The 24393-nt window shown below is 47.4% G+C and overlaps 1 protein-coding gene across 1 annotated transcript in view; it reads right to left on the reverse strand.

The window, feature by feature from the left end:
• The window catches only part of snd1 (staphylococcal nuclease and tudor domain containing 1), a 312352-nt gene that overhangs the window by 95600 nt on the left and 192359 nt on the right, over positions 1–24393 (reverse strand). The window contains exon 17 of the mRNA XM_038996705.1: positions 20612–20800. Within this exon, the coding sequence (XP_038852633.1) occupies positions 20612–20800 (189 nt within the window). The remainder of the gene's footprint in view (positions 1–20611; positions 20801–24393) is intronic.

Consider the following 24393-nt stretch of genomic DNA (forward strand, 5'->3'; position numbering starts at 1 on the left):
TGTATCACCTCTTTCTCTCTTCCCAGTGTATCACCTCTTTCTCTCTTCCCAGTGTATCACCGCTCTACCTCTTCCCAGTGTATCACCGCTCTACCTCTTCCCAGTGTATCACCGCTCTACCTTCCCAGTGTATCACCGCTCTACCTTCCCAGTGTATCACCTCTCTACCTTCCCAGTGTATCACCTCTCTCTCTCTTCCCAGTGTATCACCTCTCTCTCTCTTCCCAGTGTATCACCTCTCTCTCTCTTCCCAGTGTATCACCTCTCTCTCTCTTCCCAGTGTATCACCTCTCTCTCTCTTCCCAGTGTATCACCTCTCTCTCTCTTCCCAGTGTATCACCTCTCTCTCTCTTCCCAGTGTATCACCTCTCTCTCTCTTCCCAGTGTATCACCTCTCTCTCTCTTCCCAGTGTATCACCGCTCTCTCTCTTCCCAGTGTATCACCGCTCTACATTCCCAGTGTATCACCGCTCTCTCTTCCCAGTGTATCACCTCTCTCTCTTCCCAGTGTATCACCTCTCTCTCTTCCCAGTGTATCACCTCTCTCTCTCTTCCCAGTGTATCACCGCTCTACATTCCCAGTGTATCACCTCTCTCTCTCTTCCCAGTGTATCACCGCTCTACCTCTTCCCAGTGTATCACCGCTCTACCTTCCCAGTGTATCACCGCTCTACCTTCCCAGTGTATCACCTCTCTACCTTCCCAGTGTATCACCTCTCTCTCTCTTCCCAGTGTATCACCTCTCTCTCTCTTCCCAGTGTATCACCTCTCTCTCTCTTCCCAGTGTATCACCTCTCTCTCTCTTCCCAGTGTATCACCTCTCTCTCTCTTCCCAGTGTATCACCGCTCTCTCTCTTCCCAGTGTATCACCGCTCTCTCTCTTCCCAGTGTATCACCGCTCTCTCTCTTCCCAGTGTATCACCGCTCTCTCTCTTCCCAGTGTATCACCGCTCTCTCTTCCCAGTGTATCACCGCTCTCTCTTCCCAGTGTATCACCTCTCTCTTCCCAGTGTATCACCGCTCTCTTCCCAGTGTATCACCGCTCTCTCTCTTCCCAGTGTATCACCGCTCTACCTTCCCAGTGTATCACCGCTCTACCTTCCCAGTGTATCACCGCTCTACCTTCCCAGTGTATCACCGCTCTACCTTCCCAGTGTATCACCGCTCTACCTTCCCAGTGTATCACCGCTCTACCTTCCCAGTGTATCACCGCTCTACCTTCCCAGTGTATCACCGCTCTACATTCCCAGTGTATCACCGCTCTACATTCCCAGTGTATCACCGCTCTACATTCCCAGTGTATCACCTCTCTACATTCCCAGTGTATCACCTCTCTCTCTCTTCCCAGTGTATCACCACTCTCTCTCTTCCCAGTGTATCACCGCTCTCTCTTCCCAGTGTATCACCGCTCTACCTTCCCAGTGTATCACCTCTCTCTCTCTTCCCAGTGTATCACCTCTCTCTCTCTTCCCAGTGTATCACCGCTCTCTCTCTTCCCAGTGTATCACCGCTCTCTCTTCCCAGTGTATCACCGCTCTCTCTCTTCCCAGTGTATCACCGCTCTCTCTTCCCAGTGTATCACCGCTCTCTCTCTTCCCAGTGTATCACCGCTCTCTCTTCCCAGTGTATCACCGCTCTCTCTTCCCAGTGTATCACCGCTCTCTCTCTTCCCAGTGTATCACCGCTCTACCTTCCCAGTGTATCACCGCTCTACCTTCCCAGTGTATCACCGCTCTCTCTCTTCCCAGTGTATCACCGCTCTCTCTTCCCAGTGTATCACCGCTCTCTCTCTTCCCAGTGTATCACCGCTCTACCTTCCCAGTGTATCACCGCTCTACCTTCCCAGTGTATCACCTCTCTCTCTCTTCCCAGTGTATCACCTCTCTCTCTCTTCCCAGTGTATCACCTCTCTCTCTTCCCAGTGTATCACCTCTCTCTCTTCCCAGTGTATCACCTCTCTCTCTTCCCAGTGTATCACCTCTCTCTCTTCCCAGTGTATCACCTCTCTCTCTTCCCAGTGTATCACCTCTCTCTCTTCCCAGTGTATCACCTCTCTCTCTCTTCCCAGTGTATCACCTCTCTCTCTCTTCCCAGTGTATCACCGCTCTACCTTCCCAGTGTATCACCGCTCTACCTTCCCAGTGTATCACCGCTCTACCTTCCCAGTGTATCACCTCTCTCTCTCTTCCCAGTGTATCACCTCTCTCTCTCTTCCCAGTGTATCACCTCTCTCTCTCTTCCCAGTGTATCACCTCTCTCTCTCTCTTCCCAGTGTATCACCTCTCTCTCTCTTCCCAGTGTATCACCTCTCTCTCTCTTCCCAGTGTATCACCTCTCTCTCTCTTCCCAGTGTATCACCTCTTTCTCTCTTCCCAGTGTATCACCTCTTTCTCTCTTCCCAGTGTATCACCTCTCTCTCTCTTCCCAGTGTATCACCTCTCTCTCTCTTCCCAGTGTATCACCGCTCTACCTACCTTCCCAGTGTATCACCGCTCTACCTCTCTTCCCAGTGTATCACCTCTCTCTCTCTTCCCAGTGTATCACCGCTCTACATTCCCAGTGTATCACCTCTCTCTCTCTTCCCAGTGTATCACCGCTCTACCTTCCCAGTGTATCACCGCTCTACATTCCCAGTGTATCACCGCTCTCTCTTCCCAGTGTATCACCACTCTCTCTCTTCCCAGTGTATCACCGCTCTACATTCCCAGTGTATCACCGCTCTCTCTTCCCAGTGTATCACCGCTCTACCTTCCCAGTGTATCACCGCTCTACCTTCCCAGTGTATCACCGCTCTACCTTCCCAGTGTATCACCGCTCTACCTTCCCAGTGTATCACCACTCTCTCTTCCCAGTGTATCACCGCTCTACCTTCCCAGTGTATCACCACTCTCTCTTCCCAGTGTATCACCACTCTCTCTTCCCAGTGTATCACCTTCTATCTCTCCATCACCTTTATCTATCCAGCAGCAGAGTGGTTTCTATGACCTTGGTGCTGCATTCTCTCTCTCCCTCAGAATAAAGTGGGTTGGAATTCCGTATTGATGAAAGAAAGACACATCCCCCATCCTCCCCCTCCAGCAGCTCTGTTTATACACCTGCTGGCTTATTGTGCGTGTGCACACTTTGTGTCGTATCGGAGGAGAGACGGTAAAAATAATAGAAAACAATAAACAACCTTCAAGTTACATGTACAAATATGCAGTTAAAAGCCAATGAATCAACTTTTTAATTAACCGACTACTTCACACAGGCTGCCATGGAGGGGAGATGGCCAGGAGCATACAGTCTCTGTATGACAGACAGACAGACAGACAGACAGACAGACAGACAGACAGACAGACAGACAGACAGACAGACAGACAGACAGACAGACAGACAGAGACAGAGGAGACAGAGATGGGGATGATTTTTATTGTTTATTTCACTTTTGTATATTATCTATTTCACTTGCTTTGGCAATGTTAACATATGTTTCACATGCCAATAAAGCCCCTTGAATTGAATTGATAGAGAGAGGTACAGGAATAGGGAAAGGAATAGAGCGAAAGAGAGGAACAGAAAATACGGAGAGCGAGGGAGAGAGAGACTAGTGCAGCGACAGAGATGACAAAATGCTGAAGACAGAATGGCCTGCTTACGTAACTCTGTTTCTCCTTCAGGTGAGAGGGAGAGAAAGGGAGGGAGAAGGAGAGGGAGAGAGGGGTAGGCAGAGCTGGTCTGATTAGCACATAATAATAAAATGATCCATTCACCAAACTTCAAATGGGGGGAGGGGGGCTAACACTGTCAGTTAACTGAGATGGTCTGATCCACATCAGTTGAGCCAAATGCTTGTTCTGAAAGGGAGTAAGTCAGGTGGCTAAATAGTCATGGGTGTCTGGAATTATCAATGGGGCACAGAGTAGCATGTTAGAGTGCCATTAAGAAGCAGTAGAAGCAGTAAGTGCCATTAAGAAGCAGCAGCCAGTAAGAAAGCTTGGTACAGGCACTGGTATGCTGTGTTCCCCCTTCACCTACTGGGGAATGACTACGTCCTCCCTCCTTGATTGGCAAGTGGGAACTGGGCCCGCCCCTTGCTGACCCTGTCACCACTAATAGAAACACAAGTACAAGTATGTGCACATACACACAGACACACACACAGCTAGGCTAGCTAATCCAGACAGGACTACCCCTTCCACACCTCCCTCCCCCATCCCCTCTCTCCTCCAAAGACCGGGGGACAGTGACAGCACATGAAAAAGGCCCATTTATTCTCTTATTAAGGAATGGCGTTTTCTGTCAGCTCCTAACCCCCTCCCCCTCACTCTAGCCCCTCTAACCTTAACCCATGGTGTGTGTTAGTGCATGTGTGTGTTAACTAGGTATGTGTGTGTGTGCTCCTCAATGTGTGTGGAAGTGAAAGCCAGTGCAGATTTACGGGCGGCTATAAAAGCCCCCGGGGGCCCCCGAGGGGTCAGTAGAGGCCTAAGCAAAGGAGAAACGGATGGCTTGACAGAGGGAGCGGTGGAGAGTGACTGTGTGATTGATGCTGTGAGGACCTTAACTTAACAGCCTGCTACAACTCTGGAGGGGATGGACTGTCAGGGCCTGGGCAGTGGTAGGTGAAAAACATGTGGAGAAACCAACACAGAGGCAGGCAATCACACACTGATACAGATGGACACGTGGTAACACAGATAGGCCTAACAATGAACACACACACAGTTAAAACAATGACAACTCCAACTCAATGCTATCACAATAAACACCCCTATCGAATGAGTACAGTGAGTGAGAGAGAGAAGTGTGAGAGAGAGAGAAGGGAGAGAGAGAGAGAAATGCATTTAGGAGTGGAATTGGCTGAGGATCTAAGAATAGTCGTAGCCTTCTACAGAGGAGGGCCCTCTCTCTTAATCTCTCTCTCTCCATTTGTCTCTTGGTGAGAGCAGGTAATAAAGAGAACTGATGAGCCGTTAGATCCAGAGTTAGGCCCCAGTCCTACAGCAGGATCACCCCAGCTTAAAGCTGTCTGGGAGGGGGGGACCTCACAAAACCACACAGGATGCAGTCTTTACAAATGTCAGTGTGTGTGGTGTTTGTGTTAAACCTCAGAGCAGACTGGACATGGAAGCAGGAAGTGCATTGCAGTACTAGGCACCACTGCCTGTGGCCTAGCTACCTAGTGTAGAGTAGAGGCAATTACCTAGAACTAAACATGTTAACTTTGTACTCCCAGTAGTTCTCATATTGATACAGTAAACAAAAATATAAAAGCAACATGTAAAGTGTTGGTCCCATGTTTCATGAGCTAAAATAAAAGACCCCAGAAATGTTCCATATACACAAAAAGCTTATTACTCTCAAATTGTATGCACATATTTGCTTACATCCCTGTTAGTGAGCCTTTCTCCTTTGGCAAGATAATACATCCACCTGGCATACTGTATCAATAAGCTGATTTAACAGCATGATCATTACACAGGTGCACCTTGTGCTGGGGACAATAAAGGCCACTCTAAAATGTGCAGGTTTGTCACAACACAATGCCACAGATGTCTCAAGTTTTAGAGAATTTAGCAGTATGTCCAACTGGCCTCAAAACTGCAGACCACGCCAGCCCAGGACCTCCACATCCGGCTTCTTCACCTGCAGGATCGTCTGAGACCAGCCAACCGGACAGCTGATAAAACAGTGGGTCTGCACAACCAAAGAATAATGACAGCACAAACTGTCAGAAACCGTCTCAGGGAAGCTCATCTGCGTGCTCGTCGTCCTCACCAGGGTCTTGACCTGATCGCAGTTCGGCGTCGTAACTGACTTCAGTGGGCAAACGCTCACCTTCGATGGTCACTGGCACGCTGGAGAAGTGGGTTCTTCACAGATGAATACCGGTTTCAACTGCAGATGGCAGATGTGTGAGCGAGAAGTTTGCTGATGTCAACATTGTGAACAGAGTGCCCCATGGTGGAGGTGGGGTTATGGTCTGACCAGGCATAAGCTACGGACAACGAACACAATTGCATTTATCGATGGAAATTTGAATACACAGAGATACCGTGACGAGATCCTGAGGCCCATTGCCCTGAGGCCCATTGCCCTGAGGCCCATTGCCCTGAGGCCCATTGCCCTGAGGCCCATTGCCCTGAGGCCCATTGTCCTGAGGCCCATTGCCGTGCCATTTAAATTGACTGATTTCCTTATATGAACTGTAACCTTTGAAATTGCTGCATGTTGCGTTTATATTTTTGTTCAGTGTATTTATCAAATCCAAGTATCCAGAAAAAAAACTAATTACCTCACTCTCCAAATGTACATGCACTGTACCCACCTAGCTGGCACAAACAAATCATAAGATGGTTATTATTATGGCAACCACTGTGTGTTGCAGCCAGGAAACCTGATCTAACGTTACCTCGGTCCCCACGGGAGTGCGGTGGCATGAGCTGCCCAGCCAGCATCAGAGGTGTCAAAGGCAACTAGCGCCTGTCAGAGCCGGTTTACGTGACGTGGTGGGGGCCATTTTGAGGCAAAGTCACATAAGGTGCCTTAGTCTCCAGGAGGACTGAGTGACTCATTAAAGTGGAACTAATTAAAAGCGGGGTTGAGACGCTCCCAAAAGCAGGAGGGAGCATTTAAATGGCGCCCCGGAGAAACAAATATTTAGCATTTCATTAAAGGGAAGAACAAAGAGGAGGGAGGAAGTCGTACTGCCCACCCGTATTAAAACCAGTTAAATGTAGCTGGGAGAGGAGGCCTTAAAACATGTCATGTCCAAGTGTGTGTGTGTATTTGTTTGGCGATTGCCCACACTTTTTTAATTACAGACGGGCGATTAGAGAGGACACCTGAGGCAAGGAAGAGAGTGGAGGGTCCTGATGTTTTCGTGGCGCTGCCTCTACACTCACCAAAACGCCTAAATGTTAGCGTACTGCGGGGAAATGTAGAGGCAACTTCCATTACGCAAGGAAGGGCGCCGTGAGGCACCAACACATCATCACCGCGGCCACGACCCAGGGCTAATATTCAGCTACGCTAATATAAAGAGTAATATACAGCTACGCTAATATACAGAGTAATATACAGCTACGCTAATATACAGAGTAATATACAGCTATGTTTGTTGAACGTTATAGAAACGCTGCAAAAACTGCAAATTGCAGACACCACCAACCGTTTGTAGAATGTTACAGGTAGGTTGTATAATTCATCACTACCCTGACACAGGGCTGAGTAATAAACACACAATTCTAGTGTTACAGCAATGTTGCCAACAAGTCAATAGCCCAATATCAGAGACATCAGTTTAACGATTTCATCCATCATTCTCCAGGTGTTAGTGATGGAAAACTAAGATATAGACAACAAAAATGCAACATGTGTGACATTCATCACATGTACAAATCTATTGAATGGTGGTGATGGGTGGGAGGGGCTGAGGGGCGGGATTAAAAAGCTAATGTTCAGTCATGTATTATTGTTATGTGACTGATGTATATACAAGTACCATGTAGGTAAAATATATATGTAACATACATACACATATATACACACACACACACACACATACACACAGACACACACAAACACACTGTACATACATACAGTTGAAGTCGGAAGTTTAGCCAAATACATTTAAACTCAGTTTTTCACAATTCCTGACATTTAATCCTAGTAAAAATTCCCTGTCTTAGGTCAGTTAGGATCACCACTTTATTTTAAGTATGTGAAATGTCAGAATAATTGCTGAGAGAATGATTTATTTCAGCTTTTATTTCTTTCATCACATTCCCAGTGGGTCAGAAGTTTACATACACTCAATTAGTATTTGGTAGCATTGCCTTTAAATTGTTTAACTTGGGTCAAATGTTTCGGGTAGCCCTCCACAAGCTTCCCACAATAAGTTGGGTGAATTTTGGCCCATTCCTCCTGACAGAGCTGGTGTAACTGAGTCAGGTTTGTAGGCCTCCTTGCTCGCACATGCTTTTTCAGTTCTGCCCACACATTTTCTGTAGGATTGAGGTCAGGGCTTTGTGATGGCCACTCCAATACCTTGACTTTGTTGTCTTTAAGCCATTTTGCCACAACTTTGGAAGTATGCCTGGGGTCATTGTCCATTTGGAAGACCCATTTGCAACCAAGCTTTAACTTCCTGACTGATGTCTTGAGATGTTGCTTCAATATATCCACATAATTTCCCTACCTCATGATGCCATCTATTTTGTGAAGTGCACCAGTCCCTCCTGCAGCAAAGCACCCACACAACATGATGCTGCCACCCCCGTGCTTCACGGTTGGGATGGTGTTCTTCGGCTTGCAAACCTCCCCCTTTTCCTCCAAACATAACGATGGTCATTATGGCCAAACAGTTCTATTTTTGTTTCATCAGACCAGAGGACATTTCTCCAAAAAGTATGATCTTTGTCCCCATGTGCAGTTACAAACCGTAGTCTGGCGTTTTTAATAGCGGTTTTGGAGCAGTGGCTTCCTCCTTGCTGAGCAGCCATTCAGGTTATGTCGATATAGGACTCGTTTTACGGTGGGTATAGATACTTTGTACCCGTTTCCTCCAGCAACTTCACAAGGTCCTTTGCTTTTGTTCTGGGATTGATTTGCCCTTTTTGCACCAAAGTACGTTCATCTCTAGGAGACAAACACGTCTCCTTCCTGAGCGGTATGATGGCTGCGTGGACCCATGGTGTTTATACTTGCGTACTATTGTTTGTACAGATGAACGAGGTACCTTCAGGCGTTTGGATATTGCTCCCAAGGATGAACCAGACTTGGAGGTCTACAATTATTTTTCTGAGGTCTTGGCTGATTTCTTTTGATTTTTCCATGATGTCAAGCAAAGAGGCACTGAGGTTGAAGGTAGGCCTTGAAATACATCCACAGGTACACCTCCAATTGACTCAATGATGTCAATTAGCCTATCAGAAGCTTCTAAAGCCATGACATAATTTTCTGGAATTTTCCAAGCTGTTTAAAAGGCAATGTCAACTTAATGTATGTAAACTTCTGACCCACTGGAATTGTGATACAGTGAATTATAAGTCAAATAATCTGTCTGTAAACAATTGTTGGAAAAATGACTTGTGTCATGCACAAAGTAGATGTCCTAACCGACTTGCCAAAACTATAGTTTGTTAACAAGAAATCTGTGGAGTGGTTGAAAAACACGTTTTAATGACTCCAACCTAAGTGTATGTAAACCTCCGACTTCAACTGTATTTTACACACACACACACACACACACACACACACACACACACACACACACACACACACACACACACACACACACACACACACACACACACACACACACACACACACACACACACACACACACACACAGCAGAAAAGCTGTAAAATAAAACATTTATGTGTCCTCCAAAGATGGATGGATGGGTTAACCAAAAAAATGAAAAAAATACCAAAAGACATTAGAGCGACAAAAACAAATGTATTTGTTGATTTCCCATAAATGAGGAGCATAACCATCTATGAGATTATGGTTGACCTAATATGATGTCATAATATCATGGTGCTGCTTTCAAAACTCATCTCATTCCTTTGGAGGTGGAGGAAAATCAGGAAGGACCAGTCCTGGGCAGAAGATCCCCTATGATGTCAAAATGCACCACCACCGCCAACATGCACCCTTCACCCTTACACGCCCGATTACGTCAGCATGGATGAATGGGGGGTTTGAGAAAAGAGAAAGGGAGAGATGAGAGAGCAGGGAGGAGGAGAAGGGGAAGAAAGAGGAAAGCCCCTATGAACAGGAAGGCAGTCAGTAAGGCAGGCAGTGCAGGGTTCGTGTTCCCTCTCTTTTGCAGTCTGCATACCCAAGCATGTGTTAACCAGCATTAATGCAATTCACAATGTCATCCCTCATTACGCTACCCCCAACAATGTGTGCTCCCCTTCTCCCCCCTTAACTTCCTATCCCTAACATCAACCAACAGCAAACTGGGGGGAGAAGGTGTGGGGGGGGGGGTGCGTTCTTTCTGCACGGGCAGACCAAGAGCAGCCGCAAACTTGCCCCAGAGGAGCTCGGCTATAAGAGCCTGCAGGAATCCCGCGGATGACTGGAGAAGGGCGAGTGGTGGGCCAAGGACACAGTCAAACAGACAACTGCACTCACACACACACTCACACAAACACACATAAAAACAACCCACACTTCAGAGGCAGTGAGGGCTGAGAGCTGCAGAGCTGACAGAATGCTGCAGCCTAGGTCTGAATGAGGAGGAGAGATGGGGACATACACACAGTTCTCCCTCCACCTTTCTTTCTGGCACCGCGGGGTACCAGGGGGCCAAGCCTGTCGCCTGCCGAGGAGAGCCACGTCCCTGGGGGAGTGGAGTGTGTGTGTGTGTGTGTGTGTGTGTGTGTGTGTGTGTGTGTGTGTGTGTGTGTGTGTGTGTGTGTGTGTGTGAGAGAGAGAGAATGCAGGTCTAATTATGTGTATGTTCATAATGTGCGTGCATGTGAGTCTCTGTGTTCATGGTGTGTGTGTGTGTGTGTGTGTGTGTGTGTGTGTGTGTGTGTGTGTGTGTGTGTGTGTGAGAGCGCAGGGCAGAGAATCAGATTATATAACGTGTTAGCCGTATGAAATGTCCTCTGTCAGCTCTTAGCCTTTGTGTTGTGGGGGATGGATGTTGTGCACACACTGTTGAGGGAGAGTAAAGAGGGCAGGGCCACTCAGTCAGTATAGACACACAATGTATATTCACCTGCACACACAACTACCACACACACACAGCAGGGAACTAAATGTGGTAGAGTCCTCTTCCTCATCATGCCAATAGCGCTGGATCTCCTACGTGTCACGTCCCCCATTGTGTCCCCAAGTCACGGCACTGGAAAGAGCCATTTCCCCTGTCCTTACACACACTCTGTGGCCGCCTGTCACCGACAACACACACACACAGCCTTGTGGTAGATGGTTCCACTACTACATGACTAGGGTTATTTCTGTGGTGTGTACCTGTGATTACCCACAGAAGGAGGGGTGCCCTGAAACCACACCACAATAGCGCCATCTATTGCAAAGGGATTACTGTAGTACCACAGCATTGCTCCTATGGGATAGCATGTGACCATGTCGCTGCCACACACATCACAAACAGAGCCTGCGTACAGGCCTCAGCATATAAACAGCCCATGTCGCTGCCACACATCACAAACAGAGCCTGCGTACAGGCCTCAGCATATAAACAGCCCATGTCGCTGCCACACATCACAAACAGAGCCTGCGTACAGGCCTCAGCATATAAACAGCCCATGTCGCTGCCACACATCACAAACAGAGCCTGCGTACAGACCTCAGCATATAAACAGCCCATGTCGCTGCCACACATCACAAACAGAGCCTGCGTACAGGCCTCAGCATATAAACAGCCCATGTCGCTGCCACACATCACAAACAGAGCCTGCGTACAGACCTCAGCATATAAACAGCCCATGTCGCTGCCACACATCACAAACAGAGCCTGCGTACAGACCTCAGCATATAAACAGCCCATGTCGCTGCCACACATCACAAACAGAGCCTGCGTACAGACCTCAGCATATAAACAGACCATGTCGCTGCCACACATCACAAACAGAGCCTGCGTACAGGCCTCAGCATATAAACAGCCCATGTCGCTGCCACACATCACAAACAGAGCCTGCGTACAGGCCTCAGCATATAAACAGACCATGTCGCTGCCACACATCACAAACAGAGCCTGCGTACAGGCCTCAAGCATATAAACAGCCCATGTCGCTGCGCCACACATCACAAACAGAGCCTGCGTACAGGCCTCAGCATATAAACAGCCCATGTCGCTGCCACACATCACAAACAGAGCCTGCGTACAGGCCTCAGCATATAAACAGACCATGTCGCTGCCACACATCACAAACAGAGCCTGCGTACAGGCCTCAGCATATAAACAGACCATGTCGCTGCCACACATCACAAACAGAGCCTGCGTACAGGCCTCAGCATATAAACAGCCCATGTCGCTGCCACACATCACAAACAGAGCCTGCGTACAGGCCTCAGCATATAAACAGCCCATGTCGCTGCGCCACACATCACAAACAGAGCCTGCGTACAGGCCTCAGCATATAAACAGCCCATGTCGCTGCCACACATCACAAACAGAGCCTGCGTACAGGCCTCAGCATATAAACAGACCATGTCGCTGCCACACATCACAAACAGAGCCTGCGTACAGGCCTCAGCATATAAACAGCCCATGTCGCTGCCACACATCACAAACAGAGCCTGCGTACAGGCCTCAGCATATAAACAGCCCATGTCGCTGCCACACATCACAAACAGAGCCTGCGTACAGACCTCAGCATATAAACAGCCCATGTCGCTGCCACACATCACAAACAGAGCCTGCGTACAGGCCTCAGCATATAAACAGCCCATGTCGCTGCCACACATCACAAACAGAGCCTGCGTACAGGCCTCAGCATATAAACAGCCCATGTCGCTGCCACACATCACAAACAGAGCCTGCGTACAGGCCTCAGCATATAAACAGACCATGTCGCTGCCACACATCACAAACAGAGCCTGCGTACAGGCCTCAGCATATAAACAGCCCATGTATTGTGACTGAGCAGGGTTAACGCCTGAGCGGCCAAAGGCATTTCATTAACTATGAGTTGCAGCCCTTATAAAATAGCCGTTCAACCAAAACAAAGACATATGGCTGGGGTGGGGTAGGAGGCTATGTTATGTGTACGTTTCATGTTTTATGGGGTTGGACATTGTGCTAATGAGCAGCCGGCCTATAACGGAAACCAGATAACAGTGTAATTAATCATTATTAAAAATAATGTCTTTGACTACCTTGGGATTATTATTAAAACTAATGTCTTTGACTACCTTTGTGTCAAAATCTGTGTTTTCCCTACTATCGTTTGCATTGTTTCCGGAGAGATTCTGAGAAAAAAAAAAAAAATGGCATTCCGTCTTGACCAAAACAACCTAGGGGAAACACCGAAGACTAGTTGTTACTTCCAACCTTCCTCAAAGTCTCACTCCCAGTACAGTAGACCCAGTGCAACCTGTCCCTGACACAGCACCCTCCATAGCCCTGCATTATTCAAAGCAACCAGGAAGCACACACAGGATGTTAAAGAGGATGTCTCCCTTCATATCCCCCTCATTCTTCAGTTTGTGTTTACACAGAGAGAAAAACACAAGAGCACAACGATGGCAGTGGCCCACACTCATTCATTTAAGATGAGGGGCTTAGCAGTTGAGGCAGAGTTCGCGCTATAGCGAAAGGTAAAGAGCTTTCTTGTGTTTATTCAAAGTTCACTGGTTATGACAGATTGTTTTGATACCGCTCCAAGAATCACTCGGCATCGCAATGCAAACAAGCTGCCAGAGCCCAGCGCTTGAGAAATGATGCGAGGGGGAATGTATTACACAATGTAGAGTTCTACTTTCTATCATCATATTACCCCTCGCTCTAATCCACCGCAGACAGACGGTAACTGAAAGAATCCGAAGAAGAGTCCGGTGACGCAAAAACAATGTCCCACCACTTTTGTTGCTGTTGTTGTTGTATTCCGTGGGAAACAGTACGTGCTGTTGGGTAGCATGTTGACATCTCAAATGTCCTGCTTTACATGTATCAGTTGGCTTTATGATTCTCTGACAGGATGTTTGACACATCTCCCACTTCAACAGTACCATGTCAGCAGTGTCCTTGTAGAGGATGTCCATCTGGACCCAATCAATGATGTTCCTGTTGTTGCTGGGTAGAGTTAAGACGGTCATTTTGGATCAATAACACAGGTGCTCCTGCCTAGTCATCAGACTGACAGGAGGGAGGATGAGCCGGTCAACTTCCACTCATGCTCAGACTCCAACATCAGCTCACCCACTTGATTCAACCAACAGGGTTTATGTGAAAGGTTATAGGTTGCTTTGGAAATTAAAACCAGAGGTTTGGTGAGGCGCTGTGTGAATAGCCCAACAGCCTCTGTGGCTGCTTCCAGTGGCTCTCAATGTGCTTTCCAGGTATTTGGTGTGAAGGGGGGTGTCTAATTGGATAACTCTTTTTTTGATTCTCTGTGTCGCTGTCGTGGCTCCTGTCTGACACCGAATGCCCTCCATTTGTTAAATAAGCAGGCAACAATGACAGCGGTGAGAAGTGATGATCGTAATGGTCATATATATAATCACTTGTCTACCCTGAGACGCAATTAGTCTCAATTCTTCACACTGCCTAATGACATTTGGTTGGAAAAAAATGATAATGATTTCACATCCGTGCCGAGCCTCTTCACAATGCTAACGGGAAAGAGACCCGGCCCTGAATAAAATGGCTGAAGTAAAAAGTAATAACTTGCCGGCTGAGCGAGAGAGAGGGATTTCAGTTAAAAGGGGAGCTAAATTGAAGAAGGAGCACCTGAATTTTCAAGCGGATTGGCTCTCGAATTCGCTCATTAGTTCACAAACGACTCCAAATGAGCTGCTTTAATAATAATCCCCAGTGCGTTTTTGAGATATCGCCATGGTGATTGCAATAGGATCTCCCTCCGAGGGAGAAAAAGGGAGAAAAAGAAAGCAGAAGGCATGAACACTTTAGGGCTTAAAGTTGCTTTGAGGAAGTACTAATAGATGGATAGAGACGGCCTGTTCCTTGGAAGAGCAACAACATGAGTCCTTGTACGTAACGGTATGCCCTCTATACATGTCATCTTTAATTACCACATGATACAGCCTATTTATGTTGATTCCATGTAAATCCCCTTGACTGACAAAACGGGTAGACGTTTTTCCATAGTAACACCAATAAATGGTAATAATGCTAGGGAAAGAGATGAAATGCTATCGCTAGGCTAATCCAGAGTATTGAATATAGTAATCCAAGGTACACTTCCCCCAGCATGTGCTCAGGAAGAAGACAGGCATATTAGGTTCACTAAAACCCCAATTATCTTGATTCATTCTCTGCTTGTTCTTGTTTAGCCAGGTGTGTAATGTGCTGACTGTGGATCAGTCTGTGCAGATAGGGCCATGGGGAGCTCTCCAAAGCTTTGGGGCTATTTCTGACAACACGTCTAAAAAATAATACGGAATTGACAACCCATAGAGGGAGAAATGGGATGATTTTTGATTACGTGGAAACGTTTTGGCTTATGAAGCAAGCCACTTGACCCTTTGTGTGACTCAGTGTTGGTAATGGTGAGTAAGAGTTAAGAATGCTGCGTAGCAACAAACATCAGGACATGCTTACAGTGCTCGTCGGCCAAACATGGGACATGTTAACGTTGATTTCCCTTACATTACCAGAGACGCTCTGGCTAGTAGCTCTGGGTATTCAAACAGCCCCTGATGCGCTGGAACATTAGTCAGTCTCTCCTAACGCTTGGATTCCTCCCAAAAACCCAGCTGAAACAGGATTATGTACTTCAATCAGTCTTCCTCAAGGACGCGTTTTGGGAGGAGTTCCAACGTCAAACCCGGGGTACTTTTAAATTCTCAGACAGACGGATGCACGTTGACGGACGGATGTGAAACGAGACAGTACAGCGGTCGGCCAAGCTTTACCTCCCCAGGGATTCTGCTGTTCTTGAAAGGTCACGGGCAATGCAGGTGCCAGAGACTCTCAAAATGGTTTTCACACGAAACAGTACAAAGCGTACAGCCCACAACGCAGCCCAGCTCACCCTAGCCTCCCCTCCCACTGTCAGATGAAGGAAGTTCAGGGGAATAAGGTCATGACTGCATTTGTGAAGAAGCATGATTCCAGTTAATTAGAGGTATTACGAGGATGATTTAGGAGAGAAGGAGGGAGGGATGGAAGGAGGGAAGACTGGGGAAAGATGAGAGAACAAAGGGAGAATGGATGGGGAGTGGTCTCTGTAGAAGGCAGAAAAAAGGGACTAAGATAGGGGGATCACCAGGAAGGTCATATAATCTTGCTCGTCCCTCCTCTCTCTCGCTCTCTGAAGGCCCATCAGAGGAAGCTAATCTCTTTCACTACCGGGTAATTACAGCAGAAAACCTCTTGCTCAACAGAAACAGGGGCTCTGGTTTCATCAAGGACCCATTCTTGATTTACTTCTTCATAATTAGGCCGCTCCAATTATCAGTGTGTTGCTTTTCCCCTCTATCACAGCCTACTGGCTGGGTGTGCTGAGGCAGGGGGGGCTCCCATTGAGGAGTCAAACATTGACAAGAGCCAGAATTGCATGTCAACAACAACTAAGGAGGACAATGAAACCCACTGGGCTGCATAGCAACCAAAAAAGAGCTTTGGTATTTTGAACTGATTGTTCTTTTCTCTCCATCTCTCTTCATTTCAGAACACTTTCATTTTCGTGTTTGTGTGAGTGTTCTTGTGATTGTGATTGTCCCTAGAGGTGCACCACCACCCTCCTGTGCCCTTACCGACCTCATTCTTTGGGAACTCGTAAAACTAGGCCTGAATAGAAAAAAATGATGCTCCTTTCCACTTTGAGCGGAATTGTTACTGTACAAAAACCCCCGTCCCCTCTCGCTCTCCCAGCATGTGACTAGTGGGAGTGGTCCCGTGTGGCTCAGTTGGTAGAGCATGGCGCTTGCAACGCCAGGGTTGTGGGTTCAATTCCCACGGGGGGACCAGGGTTCAATTCCCACGGGGGGACCAGGATGAATATGTATGAACTTTCCAATTTGTAAGTCGCTCTGGATAAGAGCGTCTGCTAAATGACTTAAAAATGTAAAAAAAAAAAAAAAAAAAAAAAAATGTTAACACATAAACAAATGCAATGGCACTTATTCAGCAGCAGAAAACAGGCAGTGTTTCAGCAGACCTTGTTTACAGTGATGCTTCGTAAGCAGGAATCAGATTCTTCCACCATCCAGAGAGAAGTCCCGGTACACAAGAATGCTTTCACAAAACAAACAAGAGAAGGCATTAAAATGGGCCGGGGCATAGGAATAAAAGGAGTAGTGCTTTGTTAAAACAACGTAACACTAATTATAAGCTGGGTGGTTTGAGCCCTGAATGCTGATTGGCTGACAGTCGTGGTATATCAGATCGTATACCACGTATAAACACTTATTTTTACTGCTATAATTCCGTTAGTAAACAGTTTATAAAAGCAATAAGGCACCTCGGGGGTTTGTGGTATATGGCCAATATACCACGACTAAGGGCTGTATGCAGGCACTCCGCGTTGCGTCGTGCTTCAGAACAGCCCTTAGCCGTGGTTTATTGGCCATATACCACACCTCTTTGTGCCTTACTGCTTAAGTAAACACATGCTCCATCTATTCTCTAGACAGTGGTTAAGTCATGTTAGGGGTTTGGGGTGAAGATTAACGGTTCATTTGTCAAGGCAAGAAGCTAAAGAGACAGCTCTGACCACCACTGCACCCGCCAAGTCTATCTGTAGTGCATTACGTCTCAAAATGATGCAACCGCTCATCCAGATAGATGTGGCAGAGCAGAATTAGGCATGTGGTGTGACCAGGCCTTGACCTTCCTATCTAAATGGGACACGGTTAAGCTGAGTCTTGCGTAACGGAGGCAGACATCAATTTAAGAGATGCTGATCTCCGAGCCCAAATATGCTGATGGCCATAAAGATAAAAACAGAAGCGGACAACTTTGTGAGGGCTTTCATTTCAACCGCAACGACCTGCTCCCATTGGCAGCGTCGCGTAAAGAAAACCTCATATCGACGGAAGTCACTTGAGCTAAGCAGTTTAGTTTTAGGAACAAGTGCAAAAGCAGCAACATCCCCCCCTCATGCCCCGGTCCCTGCTCCCCCAGCAGTGGAAACTTTAATGAGGGGAAGATCTCTGGACCCCTCAGAGTCCACTTCATTACGCCAAGCCCCCTTTCTTGTCGGGGGATACGCCTGACACAGCAACAACAATTTCTCCCATATCCACAGCCAGGGGGGCCAATAAAAAGAGAGAGGGAAGAAGAGGAAGACGAGAGAGGAGGATGGTACACCTAGCGAAGGACAGCCCGGCTGCACTTCAGAAGAAAGAAAAAAAGCAGAGAGCTCAGCTTTTTCTCCGCCAGGTCCCGAAGGGTTAATTATATCCACAACCCCTCCGCCTCTTGTCTGACCCCCCAGGATGTACACAGCACACAAACATCTGCCCCACCCCCACACACATATATACACGTATACACACACAGGGGGAGAGGGGGGTGGGGGGGGTGACGCCGTTGTCTTTCGGCCCAATGCCACTCAGGGAAAACCACTTCAAACACAATCACACAGCCCTTGAGGGCCACAACTGACGGTTAGGCCAAGTAGAGAAAGAGAGAATCTCACTGTTGCCCTCTTAAGCTCTGCTCTCAATCAGGTCAGGTCTGAAACAGGAAGCCAATCTGGCCTGTACTCCTGGACAGACGATGGAGAGGGACAGACTGGTAGGGAGGCCAAAAAGAGCTCTCTCCTCACCGCCCCCACAGCGGACAACGTGCATCCATGGCACAATCGTGGGAGATTAGATTTACTTTGTACTCCGGCCCCAGGTTCACTCCCTATCCCAACCACTCAGATGGATGTTTCTCATATAGTGCTGCTAGAGCCGTGATGGATTCAGAGGAAGGACAGGGAACACAGTCCCTGCTTGGCTCCAGCAGTAGATCATTCCAATGATAGGAGAAAAGTAGATGCGGCAGCTTCCCAAAGCGTTGGGCATAGCAGGGAGAGATAGAGAGAGTGGTAGCGGGGATAGAGGACGGGCGAGACAGCTGGCCCAGGACTGAATTCATCTGGCATAATGAAAATGGAGGGAGAGATTGGGATCACTAAGAGAGAGGGCCTCCATCCATCAAAGGCCTGCGATAGGAAGGGAAAGGAGGCGTCAATGATAACGGGGGAATATGTGGCAATTCTCCTCCCCAAAGACGTAGCATCAGTCTCACCACTCTCATCATTGGCTGGCTTTCTCCATCTCACAGATGAGATTGATGCATTTGGAGGAAATGTATATAGTATGATGACGGGGTGACACCAGGTTTCTTACACAAGGACAGGGTCTCTAAGCAGATATTATGAAAAGCCTTTTTAACTGCTAACCATAGCATTCATGCTAACTAGCTGTTTATAGTTAAGACAGGAACTGAGTGATGTCAACTAGTACTGGTCTTGATGCCCAAGTCCACTGGACTTTGTGATACCAACTAGTCTTGGAGTCCATGTCTTCTAGCTAACTAGCCCAACTTTTCCACAAATACTAACCCTATTCCAAATTATTTCACCATCTCTTACCTCTTCAAAGTTTTGTTGTTGCCTAAATTATTCCCACATGGACCAGATATGCATAAATAAATGTTTTAAATATAGAAACCAAACGGACCCAAGGACTGCTAGACTCGAACAGACCCGAGGACAACTAGACCCGTTCAGTATAGACCTGGTCGGATCCAGACCCGATCCAATCCAAGTGAGGGAAGCAGCAGAAAAGTATATTTTTTTAAGATACTTTAATAACCGGAGCTGATAAAGCGCGAGAGGAGAGAGAGATGTACTGCTGTAGCAGGCGGGGGAGGGACTGTACTGTGAGCGAGTGACACAGGGAGCAGGGAGGATGGAGAGACAAGAGACAGCAACCAAGCCATAGTAGACTAATACCTGCCATAGCTAGGTTATTTATCAACAAATATGATTACATAGTACCTGTCTTGACTGGATCAAAACGGGAGAAGCTAGTCAAGCTAGCTAACGTTAGCTAGCTAGGCTAACTGAAGCTGCAGTGAAAGCGCTTTCTAATCCTACTGTTACAAATAACAACTCCCTGCAGAATATTAAGTAGCAGCCTACCTGTTGGCTCTTGGTCGTGCTAACCTAACCTCCCCCTTTAACTTTTAATTCTGCCATTTTAATTCAATCTTCCATTGATTAGACATCTAACTTTTGCCACACACGGAGGCTCTATGACTGTAGCCTATTTCCGATTTGGTGATTTATGATTGGCTTAACAGCAACAACAAGCTACACTCTCCACTCTCGTGAAAAGCAAGAGCATCAGCACAAATACCATTTCTCTCTCTTTACTACACATACCCCAGACCCGTGACAATCATATCAGCTCATACCCAGACCCGTGACAATCATATCAGCTCATACCCAGACCCGTGACAATCATATCAGATCATACCCAGACCCCGTGACAATCATATCAGATCATACCCAGACCCCGTGACAATCATATCAGATCATACCCAGACCCGTGACAATCATATCAGATCATACCCAGACCCGTGACAATCATATCAGATCATACCCAGACCCGTGACAATCATATCAGATCAGACACGTGGATTCATTAGGAATTCTGGATCTGGACCCGGGATCGGGTCTCCGGTATTCGGGTACAGGTGGATCCGTGAAGACCTCTAGTTAGGATGAGCCTTAAAGCCCATGCAAACTAAGCCTGATGCTAATGGTTAAGTGCTAACAAACAAAAGTGCCCTCCGGGATTACAAAGATTGTTAACCCCAAAACACTAACAAACAAAAGCACCCTCAAGGCTAACAAAGATTGCTAACCCCAAAACTATAAACTATAATAAAGAGAATCACACACTCCATATATAACGCCAAAACGCTAACAAACAAAAACACGGGGCAAACTGAGGACTTACCTTGTCTTTCCTGAGACGAGAGGCCTCCTCTCCGGATACCAGGGTCTTGTAGTAGGAGCTACGCTCGGCCGTGAAGTGGACCTTCGATAGGGCGTTCTCTACCAGCGCCACCGACAGGTTGACCCCCTCGATGTGAAGCCAGCCGATGAAGTTACCAGCCTTGTCCATACTCTCTACTTCCACCTCCACCTGCCAGAGGGAAGAGGGAGGAGACAGAAGAGGGAGAAACGAGACCGGGTTAATGTACTGTATCGGGATTAGGTTTTAGATTCTATTAGAGAAAGTGAGGAGGGTGCTCTGAAGCAGGAGACGTTCTCCTGTCCTTAAACAGACAGATCATTGGAGGCCCCTGAGCTCGCCATCGATCTGAGAGCGTTGAGCTCGCCGCACACAGCTGATGTGGCAGCTCTCTCACTGTCAGTTGGCCTTCGCGCTGTTTTGGTCACGGCCGCCGCGCTCATCTTTCATGCACAATTACACCCAGCGGAGACACTCAGTGGGTTAGACCTCCAAGACGACTCAGGACCCCCAGATTGACCCCATTGGTCTCTGAGCCATGGAGGACTGTTTACAGGGACACCATATGAAAGGACTGGAAAAGTACTGGAATATATAGCTAATGAAAATCTAATTAGCGTTTCAAAAAGTTAGGAAAAGAAAAGTCCGAGAGTGACTGAGCTGGAAAACTAATAGACCATGATTGTTTTTTTGGGGACAGCTGAGGAACATTTCATAGTTCTATAACAAAACACATCCATGATTAGCTGGAGCAGATCCATAACTGAATAGTAGAATAGTAAACTTCACCATGTTTTCCCTCTTGACTTCAGCTGATGCCAACAACAACCTTAAAAGGCCTTTAAATGACTTTCTAATTCAGTATCGAGTCCAAACTTCCTCTACCAGTCTTTGGTTAAGACTCCAATATCGTCATAGAGTGCGGTTCCCACACATTTTCAAAATCTTTTGCAATCAGTGCGAGCCAAATTGTATTCCCTGTGGTGCTAACCCTGCTGCTGACAAAGTGCTGGGTATTTAACAACATTAGCCCTTTGGAGACAATAACCAAAATCTGCCTATTCAGGAGAATTACCTATTCATTACGTTTTGTTTCATAAAGCGTGGGAGGAGAGAAAGACAAATCAATATGGCGTTATCTTTTCCCTCCGACGGCAGAGTGGGCGAGAGAGAGAAAGAAGAGAGAGGCCAGGTGCGGCGAAGACATACTAGAGAAAGTCAAACGATTAAGACACTGGCTGCTTAGCCTCTGTGGGCCCCCGTGGGAAATTTGACGCAAATTACTTTGCCTAACTCCTCTGTGCCTTGTATCCTCAGTCAAAGTAAAAAGCTTTTTAATGAGAGCATAATCTGCACTTTGATTAAACACAATAACGACAACACGCTGCGGTGGAAACAGGGACAAACGTAGGCTGTGTTTCCTGCTTTCTCCCCCAGCTCCTAGCTGGGTCTTGGGGGGGGTTGAGAGAAGGCGAGGGGGTCATGTTAAGTAATGCTGCCTCGTGGGGGGGTTTCTGATGCTTTCTGACCTGTCTAGGCAAGTTTGGTTAAATGGGGTTGGATGTTATGTGTAAATGCATAAGTCTTGTTGAAGTGTTTGACTACAGGATCCCTCCCCACACTACTGCTACAGTACACTACCATGTGGCTGTCTTTCTGGTTCAGTATCCACACACACTGACTCAAGGTGTGTTTATGTGCCAATGTTACATCCTCAACATGGTGTTAAGAGGACAGATAGACAAGGATTGACAAAAGATAACAAGTTCCTCATCTCTTCCCTCCCTCTATTTCTCCCCTCTCCCCTCCTTCCTACCCCTACCTCTCTTTCTCACCCTCCCCGATCTCCCACCCTTTCTCTCCCCCCTTCCCCAATTTCCCTGTCTCTCCCCCTCTCTCTTCCCTCCCTTTCTCTCTCCCCCCCCTTCTCCCCATTCCCACCTCTCTCTAACTGGCCTGCCAGTTATACAACCAGGCTATTATAGACACACTGCACCTCCCAGCACTTAAATGTCAACCAGGGAAGTGAGGGGGGAGAGCGGAGGGAAAGGTCTGTAGTGAGCTGGAGCTAGCAGGGAGCAGGAAGCGCTCTCTCCTCAGACAGGCTGATGCTCATTATCCTCTCCACCCCTCACTGGGTCTTCACAAACCACATGCCCAAAACATGTCAGCACCCCAATGCTCGATGTGAGACGAAAATTGAGAGGGGAAATGAGTGGATGGAGGGGAGAAATGGAGAGGAGAAATGGAGAGAGGGAGAAATGGAGAGAGGGAGAAGGAGAAATGGAGAGAGGGAGAAGGAGAAATGGAGAGAGGGAGAGGAGGAGAAATTGAACAATGTGGGGAAAAGAAGTAGAGCAGTGGGATGTTTCGTACTAATCAGTGCAAATGGGAGTGTGTGTGTTATCCATCAGGAGCATCCTATTCACTATGGGGTGCCAAAGAAAATCACTTGCTTAATTTGAGGAATTGCATAGGTATTCAATTTCAAAGTGTCAAACTGGACTGATAATAGGATCCATGACATTATCATACAGCAGCACTATTCACTACCGCTAACAGAGTAAAGAGGTACAGCAGCACTATTCACTACCGCTAACAGAGTAAAGAGGTACAGCAGCACTATTCACTACCGCTAACAGAGTAAAGAGATACAGCAGCACTATTCACTACCGCTAACAGAGTAAAGAGGTACAGCAGCACTATTCACTACCGCTAACAGAGTAAAGAGGTACAGCAGCACTATTCACTACCGCTAACAGAGTAAAGAGGTACAGCAGCACTATTCACTACCGCTAACAGAGTAAAGAGATACAGCAGCACTATTCACTACCGCTAACAGAGTAAAGAGGTACAGCATCACTATTCACTACCGCTAACAGAGTAAAGAGGTACAGCAGCACTATTCACTACCGCTAACAGAGTAAAGAGGTACAGCATCACTATTCACTACCGCTAACAGAGTAAAGAGGTACAGCATCACTATTCACTACCGCTAACAGAGTAAAGAGGTACAGCAGCACTATTCACTACCGCTAACAGAGTAAAGAGGTACAGCAGCACTATTCACTACCGCTAACAGAGTAAAGAGGTACAGCAGCACTATTCACTACCGCTAACAGAGTAAAGAGGTACAGCAGCACTATTCACTACCGCTAACAGAGTAAAGAGGTACAGCAGCACTATTCACTACCGCTAACAGAGTAAAGAGGTACAGCAGCACTATTCACTACCGCTAACAGAGTAAAGAGGTACAGCAGCACTATTCACTACCGCTAACAGAGTAAAGAGGTACAGCATCACTATTCACTACCACTAACAGTGGTCTGCGTGTGCGTCTGTCTGCGTGTGCGCGTGCGTCTGTCTGCGTGTGCGCGTGCGTCTGTCTGCGTGTGCGCGTGCGTCTGTCTGCGCGTGCGTCTGTCTGCGCGTGCGTCTGTCTGCGCGTGCGTCTGTCTGCGCGTGCGTCTGTCTGCGCGTGCGTCTGTCTGGCTGTGCGTCTGTCTGGCTGTGCGTCTGTCTGGCTGTGCGTCTGTCTGGCTGTGCGTCTGTCTGGCTGTGCGTCTGTCTGGCTGTGCGTCTGTCTGGCTGTGCGTCTGTCTGGCTGTGCGTCTGTCTGTCTGTGCGTCTGTCTGTCTGTGCGTCTGTCTGGCTGTGCGTCTGTCTGTCTGTGCGTCTGTGCGTCTGTCTGTCTGTGCGTCTGTCTGTCTGTGCGTCTGTCTGTCTGTGCGTCTGTCTGTCTGTGCGTCTGTCTGTCTGTGCGT

Source organism: Salvelinus namaycush, chromosome 6, assembly GCF_016432855.1.
Source record: "Salvelinus namaycush isolate Seneca chromosome 6, SaNama_1.0, whole genome shotgun sequence".
Lineage (NCBI taxonomy): Eukaryota > Metazoa > Chordata > Actinopteri > Salmoniformes > Salmonidae > Salvelinus > Salvelinus namaycush.